This window comes from Carcharhinus amblyrhynchos, chromosome 7 (assembly GCF_965287045.1).
Source record: "Carcharhinus amblyrhynchos chromosome 7, sCarAmb.v2.hapA, whole genome shotgun sequence".
Lineage (NCBI taxonomy): Eukaryota > Metazoa > Chordata > Chondrichthyes > Carcharhiniformes > Carcharhinidae > Carcharhinus > Carcharhinus amblyrhynchos.
Genome location: NC_137330.1, coordinates 57,813,872 through 57,832,180, shown reverse-complemented (window position 1 = coordinate 57,832,180; position 18,309 = coordinate 57,813,872). Strand labels below are relative to the sequence as shown.

General features: G+C 41.1%; 1 protein-coding gene and 1 long non-coding RNA gene across 3 annotated transcripts in view; one reads left to right on the top strand and one right to left on the bottom strand.

Annotated features, from left to right (window-relative positions):
• LOC145344971 (chloride intracellular channel protein 5-like) overlaps window positions 1-18,309 on the top strand; it is a 115,664-nt gene that overhangs the window by 44,559 nt on the left and 52,796 nt on the right. The window contains exon 1 of one of the 2 annotated variants that reach the window (XM_080192381.1): window positions 14,452-15,865. The exons of the other annotated variant lie outside the window; for it this stretch is intronic. Within the exon in view, the coding sequence (XP_080048507.1) occupies window positions 15,803-15,865 (63 nt within the window). The 5' untranslated portion in view covers window positions 14,452-15,802. Of the gene's footprint in view, window positions 1-14,451; window positions 15,866-18,309 lie in introns of those variants that run through there. 2 annotated transcript variants of the gene reach the window in all.
• LOC145344972 (uncharacterized) overlaps window positions 15,872-18,309 on the bottom strand; it is an 86,873-nt gene continuing 84,435 nt past the window's right edge. Inside the window, exon 5 of the long non-coding RNA XR_013887014.1 lies at window positions 15,872-16,987. This is a non-coding gene — a long non-coding RNA (uncharacterized LOC145344972). The remainder of the gene's footprint in view (window positions 16,988-18,309) is intronic.

Here is an 18,309-nt window from a genome sequence, read left to right as displayed (position 1 = left end):
AGCCAATTCCACTCACCCACCACCCTCTGAGTGAAAAACTTACCCCTGACATCTCCTGTGTACCTACTCCTCAGCACCTTAAACCTGTGTCCTCTCGTAGCGGACAATGCCATGCTTCGTACCCTGCTGGAGAAGTCAGAGAGCTGCCAGATATCTTACCCTGAGAAAATGCTTCCCCTACAGTGGAATCTACATGGGTCATAGCTTCAGGATGAGGGGTCAATCTTTTAGAACAGAGGAGTGAAGAAATTTCTTCTCTGAAAAGGTTGTACATCCTTACCTCAAAGTAGTGGATGTTCATTCACTGAACATATTCACAACAGACATTGGTAGGTTTTTGGATAACAAGGTGATTAAGATGTATGGGGGTGGTTCGAAAGGTGGAGTTTTAGATGGATGACCAACTAATGATACTGAATCTGGACCGCATAACCTCCACCTGCTGCTGTATTATTTTTATGCTGTGCTGCTGATGAGGATTCAAGTTGGCGTTGACCGAAAAGTTTTGTTGTAGGAGCCACCATCACCAGCAAGAGAGGCCAAGGCCTGAGATCCCGGAAGTAGGAACACAGGGCAAGGAACTTGACCCAGAAGTCAGCTGGGACAGTCACTGCCACTGAGAGTAGTACCTTAGCAGCTCAGGCAGGGCCTGAAACAGCCCCTGGCACAGTGTCAGGAAGAGATCCGGGCTTCGCTCCCAGGTGCAACCATGGGGTGCAAGCTGGTCAGATCCTTGTGTTGTTGAGTCACTGCACTAGGCTGGGGTGAAGTTGAGGATAAAGTGGGAGAGGGATGGCATGTAAGGCAGAAGGGTAAATAGAAAGACTGGGAAAGGAAAGTAAGCAAAAGGTTGAGCTGAACGTCAAGAGTGCTGTGATTGAGAAGCCAAATCTGTGCTACTCAGGGGCTTTGGTGGGAGTGGGGACGTACTGGTGGGGGGGGGGGGGGGGGTGGATTTAGTGTTACCTGACTTGAATTTATGTAATATTTCTGTTACAATTTTAATTGTGCAAGTTGTTCCAGCTAGGAACACAGTGCTGCACATGTGCAGTACAGTATTTCAACTTGTACATTGCTTTTTCAGGGCAAAAAATAGGCAAAGGAACCTAACTTTGGCTTAAACTTTGATTCCAAGGAAACTCAGGTTAATTTAAAATTTCAATTTTCCAGGTTGCAACAATTTGCTGTGCTGTTGCATTGTGACTTTGTTGCTTGTTGTTCAAACATTCACCGCCAGAGGGTAGCTGTGAGTAGATAGTGGTACTGCAATGTAGTTTTGCCATTATTCCTTGACTTGTTTGAGCACTATGTTTGTGCACAACATATTCTTACATGGATAAAGCTTAGCTGTATAAATCTAATCCAAGGATTTGCATTTTTCAGTACAGGTTACACAGGATGCTGTTATAATTTTTTTTTAATTTGTGGGACATGGGCGTCGCTGACTGGCCAGCACTTATTGCCCATCCCTAGTTGCCTGAGGGCAGTTGAGTCAACCACATTGCTGTGGCTCTAGAGTCACATGTAGGCCAAATCAGGTATGGATGGCAGATTTCCTTCCCTAATGGATGTTAGGGAACTATATGAGTTTCTCCAACAATTGACAATGGTTTTATGGTCATCAGTAGACTCTTAATTCCAAATATTTTTAATTGAATTCAAATTCCATCATTGGAATTTGAGCCCAAGTCCCCAGAACATTATCTGGATTTCTCGATTAATAGTTGAGCAATAATAGCACTAGGCCATTGCCTCCTCTTAATTGGCTATTCAATGACGTATCCCTTGTTTAAGACCCTCACGATTCTGAGCTTATTTGTCCGAGGGTTACATAACCAAGAGACACTGTTTCCATTGCTTTTCTTATCGGCCTTATGCCCATTGCAGCTACCAAGGTCGAGTGAACTCTAACACCAGAGTGCTCAGATATCGGTCCATTTTTACTTCTCCCTTTCACAGCAAGTTAGCATAATCTCCCATTATGCTTATCAAAATTCTACTGTTAGCCATAAGGCCACAATCCTCAGACTGCCACCCCTGGTTCTTGACACCCTGCCTTTGGAAACATCACTCTTGCATCTATTCTGTCTAGTCCTGTTAGAATTTTACAGCTTTCAATGAGATTCCACCCTCATTTTCCGAAACTGCAGTGAAAATAATCCTAACCAACTCGATCTCTCTTCATATATCCATCCTGTCATCCCAGGAATCAGTCTGGTGAACCTTCGCTGCACTTCCTTTATAGCAAGAATATTCTCTTCCTCGGATAGGGTGGATGGTGATAGCCTGTTTCCTCGGATGGAGAAATCTAGCACGAGGGGGCATGGCTTTAAATTAAGGGGGGGTAGTTATAGGACGGATGTCAGGGGCAGGTTCTTTACCCAGAGGGTGGTGAGGGACTGGAATGCCCTGCCTGCTGCAGTTGTAAATGCGCCTAGTTTGGGGGCGTTTAAGAGATTGGTGGATAGGTTTATGGACGAAAAGGGATTGGTTTAGATTAGTGGGTCAATGTTTTTTTTTTAAAATAAGACTGGTCGGTGCAACATTGTGGGCCGAAGGGCCTGTTCCGCGCTGTAATGTTCTATGTTCTATGTTCTATGTTCTATGTTCTATAAGGAGAGCAAAACCACACATAATATTCCAGGTGTGGCCTCACCAGCTGCAGCAGGATATCCTTTATGCGAATCCTCTTGTTATGGAGGCCAACATATCATTTGCCGCCTTCACCGCCTGCTGCACCTGTATGTTTACTTTCAGTGACGGGTATGCAAGGACACCCAGTCTCATTGTACATTTACCTCCCTCAACCTATAACCACCAAAATAATTTGCCTTCCTGTTTTTGCTACGAAGTGATAACCTCGCATTTATCCACATACTACATCTGCCATGTGTTTGCCCACACAGAATGGGATTCTCTGATCCTGTTTGCCCCGCCACACGTGTGTGCATGTTCACTATCGTTTGTTTTACATAATGCAATAAGTTACTTATAAAAGTCTGCCAAAACCATGTTTACATTCAATAAACTTTTTCCAAATAGTTTTTCCTTTTTTTATTTTTAGAATATTTTCACGGCATGTGGGGATTTTGGAAATGCCTCATTTTGATTATTTCTTTTAAAATGAAACTTAAACTCAGTAATTTGTTGTTTTTCACCAGCAAATCATCGTGTTAACAAATCCATGAGGTGATTCAGGAGCTCAATATCTTCATTAATCAACGACGTGCATGGCTTACCTCAGCAAAAGTGAACTTTCTTCTTTAGAATTACATGTGCAATGCTAAAGTAGCAAATCAAATATACTTAAAATAATGGGAACACATTATAATAGCTTACTTTTAAACATGAAGAGACTGATCAAATACTCATAAGATTATTTTTAAGTACTTGGCAAAGTGAAAAATTGCAGCTCAGAAAGATAATATGGTGATCAAATAAAGACCTATGTTTGGCTTGATGGCCTTCACTAAATGGAATTTGAATTGGGGCAGGCAGAATATGATCATAGGCACTTCCTCAATCCATGATTAGTTCAAACTTGAACTTTGACTGAAACTAAAAATAGAGCTGGTATATAAAACCAGCAGAAAAATCAGTGAGCTCACCCACTCTGTTGATACCTTTACTAAACTCTTAATTCACTTTCACAGTAGCACACACCCTGACTTAATACAAAGCAGTAGGATTGAAATTTCAAGTCATTCAAAAGCTCAATATATTCCTTAGTCAAGTAGCGTATGTGGGTGCATGGTTTACCACCATGGCAAAGATGAATCCAGTGCAGTTGGACTTTCTCCCCTAAGAGTTACACATGGCTAACAGCACACCTTGGCTGGATTGCTTGCTTGCAGTTTATAAGGTCAACAGTTACTTTGGACAGTGTACATTCAGTGCTACTTTCGAAGGAAACTTTGAGGGAGTTTAGAAGAGGGACCACATGATTTGAGCATGATGTTATCGCAATTAAATTTTACTGCTGGACTACTCACCATTTAAAAAAAAATGTCAATAATGATCCCAAGTTAGAATACATATCTTACTTTCTTGAGCACTCTAACACTTAGGATCCATTCCTTATGATGACCTAAACTGAAACCTAATTTCCAGATCTATTTGATAGAAATCAGTAGGCATTTGTGTACTCCAAGATATCACTAATGGCAATAGGAAATTATTGACAGACCACAGATATTGCAATCAGTACAAAGGGTTGCCATTTGGCCAACCGAAAAAGTGAATTAACTGTTGTAAAATGTTTCCAATATATTTCAGAAATGACAGCGTAGTACTTATGTCAAAGGACACATGCTCCAGAGGTCTGGGCTAATACTCTCTGAAACACGGTTGAATTTTAGGGTCACTCACTGATAGGTTTGAAGACAGAGGACTCTCAAAATGTGGCCTGCTCTCCACCTACCTGCATGGTCCTGATGTGTCTCCTATTTTACAGAGGGTAATGTAAGTGGCAAGTGGCTTGCCTGCCCTTGGGCCTATGAGGCCACCTAAGTGGCCAGTAAAATCCGCCAGCTGGAAAATTCTGTCCGTGAGTTTACAACTGAAGCTGGGAAATTTGAATTAAATAAATCCGGAAAATGAACCTTACTGACTCTATGGAGCAAGATTACCAAAAAAATTTGAAGTCCCTGACAAGTGTGAAAACGGGAGAATTTCAGATCTGTTTTTTCAGCGTGGTCACAAATCCAATCTTATGCCATTCTGTGCATTCTTTGTGCAGTCTGTTTCATGCCAGTGGGAGGAGGGGATGGGAGTGTGGGGCATAAGCTCACCAGAAAGCTGGCAGCTCACATTAGAGGGTACAATCGCACAGAAGAGAGAGATCACTCAGTCGCCTCCACCCCCCCCCCCCGGATATTGCTGGCCTCCCTGGGTGACCGCCAACACTCCCCCCTCCACATTTAAATCCATATTTAAATTGGTTTTAAACATTGAGGTCAGCCTTCTTGGGTGCAAAGCTGATTTTTTTCTTTCTCTCACTCTCTCACGATCTTATCGACTCACTCAGCCCATCGACTGGCAAGACAAGAGGGTAAGACCATCCCCTATAACCAGTTTAATGAAACTGGTCTTGGTAATCTATCTGCTTCATTTGTCCATAAGGGAAGGGATTCTGTTGTCCCTGCCTTATCCAGAGCCACACCAGTGTGGATGACTGTTGCCTGCCCTGCTACAAAAAAGTCAAATGAGAACAAAACCGGGTGGATTATATGGCATTGAGCTTTGGTATCAGAAACAACAAAGTTACGCCTTGCTCCATTGTCCCACAGACTAATCAACAGTCTGATATCATTTTACTCGCTTAAATCATGCCTTACAGCTAAGTTCCAGGCTCTTTCATATCATTCCTGTCCCACTAGTAGGACAGACCCACTGAAGTATACAGTAGAGTAGTGCAGGGATGGGTGAGAATGGCCTTCACTGTGAGCTCTCTTGGCAGCTGGTGGAATTTAATTTCAGTTAATAATTCTGGAATATACCATTGATTGTCATAAAAAAAGGACTTGGTTCATTAATGCCCTTTTAGGGAAGGACATCTGCCATCCTGATCTGGTTTGGTCTGTATGTAACTCCAGACTGACAGTAGTGTGGTGACTTTTAACTGCCCTCCACAGTGGCCCAGCAAGCCATAAGGATGGGCACCAAATGCTGGCCTTGCCAATGATACCACCTTGAATGAAAGCATAATCATCCCCAGCTGCAGATGAGATTTAGCAGTTATCGCTATCTGAATGTAACCAACACATTTGGTAGTGATGTTACTACTACTTGGTGATGACCATTTAAAGTCCCCCCACTCAGGTACTACCTGTGCCCTTATCACCCTCCGTGCCTATCCCAAGTGATGTTCAAAATGCTCATGTGCTTGTGGTAACACAAAAGTCAAGATGTTACTGTAGATATGCTATTAAAATTATTGGTTTTTGTATTCGTAGAAATAAGGTGTAATAAAACTAATAGAATATGCGAGATTTTTGGCAGCATATGTGACCTCAACATAATGAGGTGATGTTAATCTTTTATTTGATACTGATGAAAATTTAGAATACTGCCTTCAGTTTACATATTTACAGAACAGGGACTATAGTGATGCTGAGCTCCTGATTGTCCATATTCACAATTAAACAGAAGATATAGCATTTGATTTATAGTAAATATTTACATCCTTACTTTGTATCACCTCCCACTTTGATTCTTAATACATTTAGATTATTGTTTCACCAACATGCACGTAATAAATAGTTCCCTCTTCTAAAGATCTTTAAACATGCTGGTGTTCCACTTAGTTTATGCAATTTCTCCTGCATTATCTCAAACTTAAGTGTCAGTATTTTTTTGACCTGCATTCTGGGGGCACAGTGATTAGCACTGCTGCCTCACAGCGCCAGAGACCCATGTGCAGTACCCAGCTTGGGACACTGTCTGTGTGGAGTCTGCACGTTTCCTCCCAGACATGCTGGTTAAGTGCGTTGGCCATACTAGTGTACATGAACAGGTGCTGGTGTGTGGCGACTATGGGATTTTCACTGTAACTTCATTGCAGTATTAATGTAAGCCGACTTGTGACAATAATAAATAAACTTTAAAAGTGAAACTTGAATATTTCCATTCACCAATAATCCTATCTTGTGTAGCGTAGCTGAATTATTCCTGAAGGTCAGATACAGAGTAGCTTTGGCCATGATAGTTGTTAGGTAAAAAATAAGGCAGCAATTCTCCATTACCTTCTCTACACTTTGCCGAAGCAAAAGGTAGAGTTGTTACTTGGGTGTCATAAATCAATGAATAAAATCTAAAACTAAGAAATTACACTAGAGATTTATAACTCAGTGGTGGACCTCAGCTGGTGTATTGAGAGCAATTCTGAATGCCACACTGCAGAAAGATGTAAAAGTTTCAGAAAGTACACGGGATGCTTACAATTCAAGATGTTGCCTAACATGAGGGACTTGAATCATGAGAGGCCAGAAAGTTAGCCCATTCTTCTTAGAGAAGGTTGGAAGTTTAAAGCGATGAGAAATTTTGATGGGGTAGAGTGAGAAAAAAGTATTTCCTCCAGTGAATCTATTAACAAAAAACATCACAAGTTCAAAATTGTTAGCAAATGATTGAGATGGGAATGAATCACTTGGAATTGTCAGGATGCCTATCTACCTAAATATGATGGTGGAACCTGATTCCATAAATAATTTTTGAACGTATTGGATAGATAATGTTTAGCAGCTATCTCTATTTGAACTTGACCAACACGATTTAGTGATGATGAACCAAGTTCCCCACTCGGATATGACCTGTGTCCTTACCACCCTGCGTGCTTCTTCTAAGCGATGTTCAAAATGCTGATGTGATTGAACATGATTTTTTTTATAAGTTTCAGACGAGATGTGGGTCTAAACATGGAATGTTCTTTCAAAGAATCAGCACAGGCATGATGGTTCATATGGCCTCCTCCTCTTGTGCTGTAAGTCTCAATGATTCTAAGCGTGTTCTCCAGGATCAGTACCAAGGCCTCAGGTTTTCACAATGTTTCCTTTAATTTTATTTCCCTGTAACCAGGGAGAAGCACAAGTGCTCTCTCAGGCTTTAAAAGGGAACCTTGGACACCCCAGTCCCAGGCTTCCCTTTCCCTTTCTTGACCTGATCCCAATCATCTAGCAGAGTGCAGGTTACCATTCATTAAGGTCCCTGTGGTAGCTTCCTGCTATCTAGCTACCATTTCCTGTCAAGTTCTGGATGGGAGACTGACCGGGTCAATGCGTGTAAGACGTTGAAACTAATATTTCTCAGATCTAACACTACTAAAACTCATGGCTTGGTGCTCCCTTATCGTCATTCCCCTCCCAGAGTGTTACCTTCTTTCCTTCTTCTCTCTATCCCCAACTTTGAGTAATTGTTTACCTTCTGGTTCACATCCCACTCGCCCCTTTTAAGTAGCTTCCTAGCTGCATTTGCACAGGTATTTGAAAAGGTACAAGCCATTCTTTATGAACATTTGGTGCAAATCTGCTCAATCCCAAAATAATAGCAGTGTTCCAAAAATCTGAAGGTGCCCCTCTAGCTAACAACTCATCTTTCTCATCAGTGCAAAAGATAAGCATTAACAACAATCTACAGACAGAAATGCTGAGTGGATGATCCAACTTGGCCTCTTCAGGAAGTTTCCAGCGTCGCAGATGTTAATCTTCAGCCAATTCAATTCACTTGACAGTGACCCTAGCTTGGGTCACTGTGTGGAGTTTGCACATTCTGTGTCTGCTTGAGTTTCCTCCAGGTGCTCTGGTTTCCTCCCACAATCCGAAGATGTGCGGGTTATGTTGATTGGTCATTGTTAAAATTGCCTCTTAGTGTCCCGGAATGAGTAGGTTAGAGGGATTAGTGGGGTAAATGTAAGAGGTTGTGGGGATAGAGCCTGGAGTGGGATTGTTGTCAGTGCAGACTCGATGTGCTGAATGGCCTCCTTCTGCACTGTAGGATTTCAATGATATCAAAAAAACAACTAAGGCACTAGATATTGCAAAGATTATGGACCCTGAATTTTCTGGCAATGGTACTGAAGGTTTATGGTCCAGAGCTTGCCACGCCCCTGGCCAAACTGTTCCAGAACAGCTACAACATGGGCATCTACCCAGCAATGTGGAGAATTGCCCAGGTATGTCCTGTACACACAAAGCAGGACAAGTTCAATCCAGTGAATTACTGTCCCCTTCAGTTTCCTCTCGATCATCAGTAAAGCAATAGAAGGGAGTAATCAATAGTGCTATCAAGTGACACTTGCTTAGCTATAGCCTGCTCACTGACACTCCATTTGGATCAGCTCCTAAGTTTGGGATCACTCAGCTCCTGACTTTATTACAGCCTTAATTAAAATGAGGATGTTAGGGTGAAACCGAAGTAAAGGACAAAAATGGTTACCTGGCACACAAAATGGACTCTGGGAAGGGACGTTAAGAGGCATTGACTTTGGGCACAGACATTTACACAAAGGGTTAAACCTATAATGCTTAAATCGCTACAGGAAACTGGTCAGACCTTGAAGCACCTTAAAACTTGAGATAAGAGCAGACTTGGAACAATGAGTTTAATAACGAGATCAGCCACTGATGGGGACATAAATGCATAAATGTATATAACAAAACCAATCATTGATAGAGGACACAACTGCATAAATATATCTTCTCTAGGTACAATGATGTGTTAACTGTCGATGTCCGTATCTGTCTACTCGTAACAATGCGCTAACAGCTAATGTCCGTACTGTCTATTATCTAAAAAGTATAAAAGATGCTCAACTGCCATTGCGTAGTTGAGAAGGTGGCTGCCTGTACTGCAGAGTGCCAGCGCTTCTCCCAAAGCTTTGTCCGAATAAAACTGTATTGTTGAATCTCCAGGTCTTGACTCCAAAGTGGTGAATTTCCCTCAACAATGCACAAAAGAGTTAACCTTTAGAGGTGAGGTACAAATGACTGCCCTTAACATTAAAGCAGAATTTGACTGGAACTCCCTTCTAACAGCACCGTGGTGTATTTGCATTTCAGGGACTACAACCAAGAATAAAGAAAATTACAACACAAGAACAGGCACTTGGGCCCTCCAAGCCTGCACCTACTGTACTTCCCAACTGAACTAAACTTTGCCTACCCTTCCGCAGACCATATCCCTCCATTCCCATCCTATTCATGCATTTGTCCAAACACCCCTAAAAGTCACTATCGTATCCACTTCCATTACCTCCCCTGGCAGTGAGTTCCAGGCACCCATCATCTGCTGTGTAAAAACAAAACTGTGTAAAAAGCAGTTCAAGAAGGCACCTCACCATCACCTTCTCGAGGGCAATTACAGATAAGTAATAATTGTTGGGCAATCCAACAAAGCCCACATACCATGAAGGAATAAAAAAATACATCAAACAGTCTTTAAGTTTCACTTTTAGAAATCTTGTAGATATACCTCAAAGGCAATTCAGGATGGGCAATAAATATTGGTCCTGCCAGTAACGTTCACATCTTGAGTGAATAAATAATAGTACTACATTTTGTTAACAAGGTTGTCTACGCACCGAAGTATTTCTTCTTGATAGACAATATTTTCACACACATGATCCCCGTATCTGAATCAATTGGATCAAGTCACAACTGTAATTTTGTCTTCTATGTGAACTGAATTTGACTTGGTTTGACAGTGAATCCTGTAATGTATTTTAGAAGCTGCAAATAGGAAAAGCTACTGGTGTGTGCATTCCTCTAGAATATGAAGGAATGCTGTCACCAAATAACCTTTTAGAGTGACACTTCTGACATTGTTTTCATCTGAAATGGATCTGTCTCATTCCGTATTTCAGGAATCATTCTGTTAATGAGTTTGACCACTGAAAAGAGGAGAGGCGTGAATTAATCTCTGCTGAATGCGTAACTCAAAACCTGCTCTGTTTAAAGAGGGGGAGGTCATTAAACAGTTAATAATAATTGCAACATTTTAGCACAGATCAGCCTAATTGGTTGTGCACACTCAAATTGGGAATAATATGTTAAATATTATTTAATGGGATGAAGGGATAATGTTATCTGAACAAATTTTCTGTGCTTGGAAAAAGGAGAAGTCTTTACCTAATACAGTATTTGCATTATTTATGGTCAGATTAATACTCTAGATGGTTGTGAATCTTTTGAGTGGGGTTTACTGAGACTGTCTGTACTGAGTAAGCAAACTAATTGCTTGTGCCACATTTTGCAAAACTACCAATTAATAATGCAGTATTACAATGAGCTTATTAAATGTGGGGGAAAAACATGGCATGATGCTGAGTAACCCTAGCAATACTTTATCATCTTCCTATAAAGAATTTTGTTAATGTCATTTTAGAAGATCTCTTTTAAGGAAAATGTTTGTAGCTCAGCAGGTCAAAATTTTACTCTGGCTCAATTATCAGAAACAAAATGTATTCATCAAATTTGTACAGGCTAAATTAAAATGTACTGCATCTGCTGTACTGGGACTTTGAAAATTAATTGTAATAACTCTGGACTATCAAACTATTTTTCTTTTTCCATTGTAGCAACCCATCGAGGATGTAAGCCACAATAGTCAGAAAGTTGCTCCTGTCTACAAATTGAGTTCTGCAGGTCACAATGTAACTAATGGTATTCCAAATCTGCGGAACATATTTTGAATATTTTCCACAGAAGCTTAATTATTCAATCCAATGCCGGTGTATAAACTGCAGGACAAAATCGAGCCTGTGATACCAGCCCCTTCACGTAAGAGTTAGGATGAAGTATCGCTTTGATCTGTATTCTCAGGGCATGTGGTAGATTTGGTGATTTCTGATGTTGAAAAACTGAAAAGAGCAGCTGTGACTTTGGCAGTTAATACATTTTGACTGGTACACCTGTCAGAAGGAGTGTATTAGCCCAGCAGTGACAAAGCACTCTTACAGTTGTAGCACTGTTGATTGAAAGCTATTTTTGAGGATAGCTGTGCAGTGTTTGTCATCCCAGAATTAAACAATTCCATGATGAGGTTGAGCTATGTCTCTGTTTACCCTAATGAGTTGAGCTGGCTGGCAAATTGGTCTTATCTCTGCCCTACTAACCTGTTTTCATTGTTACTGAGGAAATCAACCTGACTGAAATGGCTCCTGAAGGTGAGCCAGGAATACTTCCAAACTTGTTGAGCATTGATATTAGCTGAAACAGCAAGAAGTGCTTCCATTGGAAGATGACTTACTGATTTAATTACTGGCCAATTTAATGTAAATCAGCAGCAGCATGTTTTAGATTTGGTTCCTAGGGCATTGGGACCGGTTCTTGGGGAGGTGGGACTGTACAGACTGGACAAGTTACACCTGGGCAGGATCGGGACTGATGATCTTGAGGAGGGTGGTACTTGCTGGAGTGGTTGGGAGGGGTTTAAAGTGATATGGCAAGGGGATGGGAACCTATGCAAGGATTCAGAGCAGGGAGAATTAAGAACAAGAGGAAAAGACAGTAAGGAGAATAAGGAAAGTGATAGGCAAAGAAGTCAAGGGCCAGAGTTAGATAAGGACTGAATAAAAATTAGTAGGAAAGGGAAAATCAACATTTAAAATGCCCACCTTAAGGTTTTGTATCTGAATGCTTGAAGCATTTGAAACAAAATGGATGAATTAATTGCACAGATACATGTAAAGGGCTATGATATAGTTGGCATTATGGAGACGTGGCTCCAAGGTGAGCAAGGATGGGAAATAAACATTGAGGGCTATTCAGTGTTTAGGAAGGGCAGACGGAAAGGAAAAGTTGGTGGAGTTGCAGTGTTGATTTAAAGATGATATTGAGGAAAAATATTAGCTTAGACGATGGAGAATCTGTATGGGCCGAGCTAAGAAACAAAAGGGGCTAAAGGCATTGGTGGGGGTGGTATACAAACCACAAAACTGCAGTGGTAATGTTGGGAAAAGCATTTAGACAAGAAATCAGAAATGTGTTAAAGGAGCATCTGTGATTATGGGTGACTTTAATCTGCATATGGATTGGGAGAGTCAAATTAGTCACAGTACAATAGAGGAGGGATTTCTGGAGTGCATTTGGGGTGGTTTTCTGGGGCAATACATTGGGGAACCAACAAGGGATCAGGCCATATTGGACTGGGTGTTGTGCAATGAGAAAGGATTAATTGGCAATCTCGTTGTGAGAGAACCCTTGGGGACAAATGGTAGAATTCTTTGTCAAAGTGGATAGTGATGCAGTTGATTCTGAGACCAGGGTCCTGAATCTCAGTAAAGGTAACTATGGCTATGATGGACTGGGAAATATTACTGAAAGGAAAGACAACAGACAGGCAATAGCAGGCATTTAGAGAACGAATAGGTGAACTTCAGAAGTTGTTTGTTCCTGTTTGGTGCAAGAGTGGTATGGGAATTGTGGCCAAGCGTGGCTTACAAGGGAAATTAGAGATAGTGTCAGATTCAAGGAAGAAGCATACAAATTAACAAGAAAAAGCAATAGGTTTGAGAATTGGGAGCAGTTTAAAATTCAACAAAGGGGGATCAAGGGATTGATTAAGAAAAGAAAAATGGACTATGACAGTAACTAGTAGAGTTAACTGAGGAGAACCAGTGGATGTGGTTTATTTAGACTTTCAAAAGGGTTTCAACAAAGTCCCACGTAACAGACTACTAATTAATGTTAAAGCACACGGGATTGCAGGTAAAGTTTTGAGATGGATAGAAAACTGGTTAGCAGATAGGAAGCAAAGAGTTGGCATATATGGGTCTTTTTCTGATTAGCGGTCAGTGACTAGGGGGGGTGTTTACATCATTGTGCCTTTAGTGACAATAATCCCACCCAGACCCTATTCCCATAATCCCACTTATTTACCCTGCTAGTCCCCCTGACCGTAAGGGCAATTTACAATGGCCAGTCAACCTAACTCGCGCATCTTTGGAATTTGGGAGGAAACTTGAGCACCCGGAGGAAACCCACGCAGACAGAGGGAGAATATGCAAACTCCACACAGTGACCGGGGTCCCTGGCACCGTGAGGTAGCAGTGATAACCACTGTGCTGCTGTATATACCATACACCATTTGTTACATTATTAAGCTGCCGTCATTGTGCCTTGGCCCAAACTCTATAACTTTCTTATTACCAAATGTTCACATTAATGTCAGACTTCCTTTGCTTGCTTTTTCACAGATTCACAAGAGGTGATGACACTCGTACGAATGTAGGGTTGGACAGTTGGATAAATATTTGGCAATAGCTTATTAGATTTCTTATTGACACTCTGGTATGTGGACCACTTAGAATATAAAAAATAATGACCAACTGAAAGTAAATCTCTAATTGACAGAATAATGTAGTGATTCCATTGGTGGGCCTAACTTTTCGACTCTGTATTGCGGTGGAGTACCTCGCCGGTCAAACTACTGTGACTGTCAGGGAATGGCAGGTATGCCACCACTAATTGTCAAGCTATTACTGATGAAAAATTGTAAGAAACAACACCTGTAAATTTCCAGTATGGTTAGGTGGTTAGCAAGGCCTTTTCACCAATGAGTACTCATAAAATCAGCTCCATGTTTTATAGCTGGCAATGTGTTGGTCTGCTATATTAATTATTAGAATTTAACATGATTGAGGGGAGTGAAATCACCTTTGTATCATTGGAGCACCAAGATACTGTTGTACAATGTTGGCCATCTCCACTGTGTTACTGTGGAGTGTCACCACAGAGCGCAGACCAGAAATATCCCTCCAAGTGTGAGGGGAAATTTCAAGAGGAAAGTCATCCCAATGTTGAAATTGCACGATTTTTGGCAAATTGTTCAACATGGAGTCATGGGAGTAGTTGCCCAGCTGCTTTCTCATTTACAGCGACATAGACTTGTATAGATCAAGAACGATTGATTAAAATATCAGCATTTTTTCCATTTATTGTAATGCAAATGACATGTTAATAACTGCTACATTTATCTGAGGTTCAAGTTGATATGATGTTAGCTGCTGATGAATTATTTAAAAGGAATCCTGGGTAATAGATAACATTTGACGGACTGTACAATTCAATAGATCAAATAAACATTGAGAGGTGGAGATCAGTTTGGGTCAATTTATGAGCTCGGACTTGGTGGTGCATGAATCATAGAATCCCTACAGTGCAGAAGGAGGCCATTTAGCTCATTGAGTCGGCACAAACTCTCTGACAGAGCGTCTTATCCAAGCCCACTCTCCTGCCCTATCCTGCAACACCATACATTTACCCTGCTAATGTCCCTAACTACAAACTCAGGGACAATCTAACATGGCCAGTACATTTAACCAGCACATCTTTGGAGTATGGGAAGAAACTGGAGCACCTGGAGGAAGCCCACACAGACTTGGGGAGAATGTACAAACTCAACATAGACAGTCACCGAAGGCCAGAATTGAGCCTGTGTCCCTGGAGCTGTGCCATCGTGCAGCAACTTACCAAGCAGCTCCCTTCTGATTGGGGAAAAAGATTTTTTTGACGGGGGGGAGTCCTTCAACAGAATTTAGGCCCCACGTTAAGGGCTAGATGCCTTTCTATTAAAAAAAACTCATTAATTAAACAGGCATACCAATTACGAGCCCTATCAACTGTAATAAGATTAATTTAGAGGGATGATCTGTGTTTGTGATTTTGCTACACCTAGCACATTCTGCTCACCTCCCTTCCATAATGATTAAACATAAATATTGTACACAGTACTGTTTCTGGAAAACACCCAGTTCAAAGTTGCATGTTAGCTTCTGCCTACGAATGGATGAGAGTGACAAATGTCTGTTTGTGTTGAATAATTACAGCATTTTCCAGTCTGGCAGCATGAATCAGATGTTAACTGGTGAGGTGAAAGCAACTATCTGCCTAATTGGTTGAAAGACAATAAATAAAAGGAGATCACAGTTGCTGTCAGAGGTTGGCTCCTCCCTCTGTGAGTAACCCAGCCCCTCTCTTACTGTCACAGACTATTTTTGGCTGCCTTCCTATCTCACTTAGAGCATATACAATTAATAGAAGTCAGCAGAGAGAAGACGTGCACCATAAAGGAAAAAGAAACGGGAGGTACTTGTTGCTTTCTCTAAAGGACATTAATCGTATGCTGCAGCCTGGGACTTAAAACACCTGTCTTTGATGCAAGTTCTTTGGACAGCAGGAATACTCCAGCGATATTAAGCTTGACTAAATGGTATTCCGATCTTGCTGGAACTATCCTGGTGGAGGAATGCATGAATGGTTCCTTATGGATTATTGAAGCTCTGAGCTGAACGAAAGAGGACTTTGACATGGCTGACTTGGTTCCTGTCAACGGGTTAGACAAGGATCCTGAAATAGAACTGTTTGTTAAGGTAGGATGCCCTTTAAATTAGGTCCTTCCATATGTGAGGCAATTGGGTTTTTTTATTGGGAGTTTCAAGCCTGTCCAAAGGATGAGATGGGTATGAAGACCTTATAAACTGATACCTCTGTATGCTGGACTGTCATCTTTAGTTGTAATACACTGATGCTTTGAATAAGCTTTTTATGATCTGGTTTGGTACAGTAAATGTTTAGTAATATTTGCACGGCAGGTGTGTTCATTAAAACGTTGGTTGAGCTGCTCATGACTGAACACTGGAAAAAAAATGATGTCGTATAATAAATAATCATCAACAACACTTCAAACATTGTTATAAAAAATGTGACAGCACAAAAGGCCATCTCCAAATGGAGGGAAAATCCTTGGACCATCTATTTGGTAAAAATCAGTCTGTTACCCTGCTATCTCAGAAATAAAACTGTCACGTTTTCAGTGGATAACTAAGAATGAATATTTTATTATAGGTTGGATCAGCTGATAAGTAGCACTGCCTCGTGGATCAGAATCGCAGAAAGATCCAAAATCTATTCCCTGACCTTAGCTGAGTGAATCGATTTCACTTTATTGGGAATAAACTTAGGAGTCTTAGCAAATGTTGCTCAATGTTAATTCACTGTAGAGCAGCAACAGTAAAATCGATTAGAATACTAGGCAGAGAGTGAGTCATCCTAAGTCTGTATGACATTTGAACACAACTTATATACTGTGTCTGATTCCTGTCACAAGAGACGTTTGCGTCCTTTAGAGAACAGTCATGTGACTGACTGTTAGCATCATTGTTTTGAAGAATAATTGTCGAAAGCTGAGCTGCTAAGCCTCGAAAGGAACCTTGCAACATGACAAACAATAGTAAGAGTAAATCTGGAATATTGCTTCACAATAAATCATGATGTCAGGGCAAGGGGGGAAATAATCAAAAATGCATGAAATGCAAATCCAGGGCTGATGCCAGGAAGCTTTTCCTCAGGCAAAGAGAGGAGGGATCTTCTGCGTAGAGTCACGGAGGTACAATCTCTGGAATTAATTAGCAGTCAGTCAGTAGCGGGCATCAGGAAATGGTTCTCCCCTCAAAGTGATGTTATCTAATGAGGTACTCCAGTGCAATCAGCATCTTCAGGATAAGAGAAGAAAAAAGTGAGACATCGGGGGGAAAAAAAGAAATCATCCTGTGCATTAAAGAACAAAAAACTTTTTATTAATCTGTCATAACTGCATTTCCTTGAGACCTCATGTTCAAAGCTCCAACTTCAGACTGCATGTGAAATAACAATGTAGCTCTGCATCATTGTCTAAAATTGTGATAAACAAACAATCATTGAAAGGACTTCAAAAGCTATTTCACATCTCTGCACATGTTGGCTTAGATTTAACATCAAGTTGCACCAACTTGAATGGAATACGTCAAGAAATTCTTCAGAGAGTATTCTGCTTGCTTGGACCAGACTGGAAATTTGGACAAAGTGCGATGTATCCCCTGTCGTGTTTAAAACTCTCTCCCAGCAGCCGTCCTGCTGAGTGCAATAACTAGACCACTACATCCGTATATAATGACATTGATATTTAAACCTTTGAGTGGCACCTCCTAAAAATGTTAACAGCTCTAGTGGTATTGATTTGGCTTGCATTAACAGTATCCGGTATGCGCAACTCGGTGTTTAATTTTGCGGTTTTGGGTGGCACAGTGGTTAACACTGCTGCCTCACAGCTCCAGGCACCCAGGTTCAATTCCTGGCTTGGGTCACTGTCTGTGTGGAGTTTGCGTATTCTCCCTGTGTCTGCATGGGTTTCCTCTGGGTGCTCCGGTTTCCTCCCACAGCCCAAAGATAGGTTAATTGGTTCATGCTAAATTAACCCTACGGTCCCATAGGTTAGAGGGATTAGCGGGCTAAATTTGTAAGGTTATGGGGATAGAACCTGAATAGGATTGTTGTCAGTGCAGACTCGAATAGCCTCTTTCTGCACTGTAAAGATTCTATGAAGTGGTTGGGAGAGTACGCCCTCTTCACATGTGTTGGTGAATAAATATAAACTAGCTAGAATGTGAGATTCTGCAAGTACACTAAAACATTAGCTATGCTCAGACTTTCAAATTTACAAAACACACAAATCATATTTTTAACCAATGTTAAGAATATAGCAGGACAGATTCTCCAGATATTGCACCTGAGGGTATAGGATTGCATCAGAAAAAAAGTTGGTGGAAAATTAGGCAGAGGGGATCACATAGCTGATTGTTGGTTCAAATTAATGGACAGAAAATCAGGCAAGTCTAGTGGAATCCTGCTGTCTCTGATGTACAAGAGGAAGAAATGATGGAAGGACTATCTATTCAGGCAGTCTAAATGGAGAGAAGCTTTCTGGGTGCCACTGTGTGGCTGTGCATCAACAGCATTGATGTACATATTTAAACTGTGAAAATGGCTTGCATTTCAC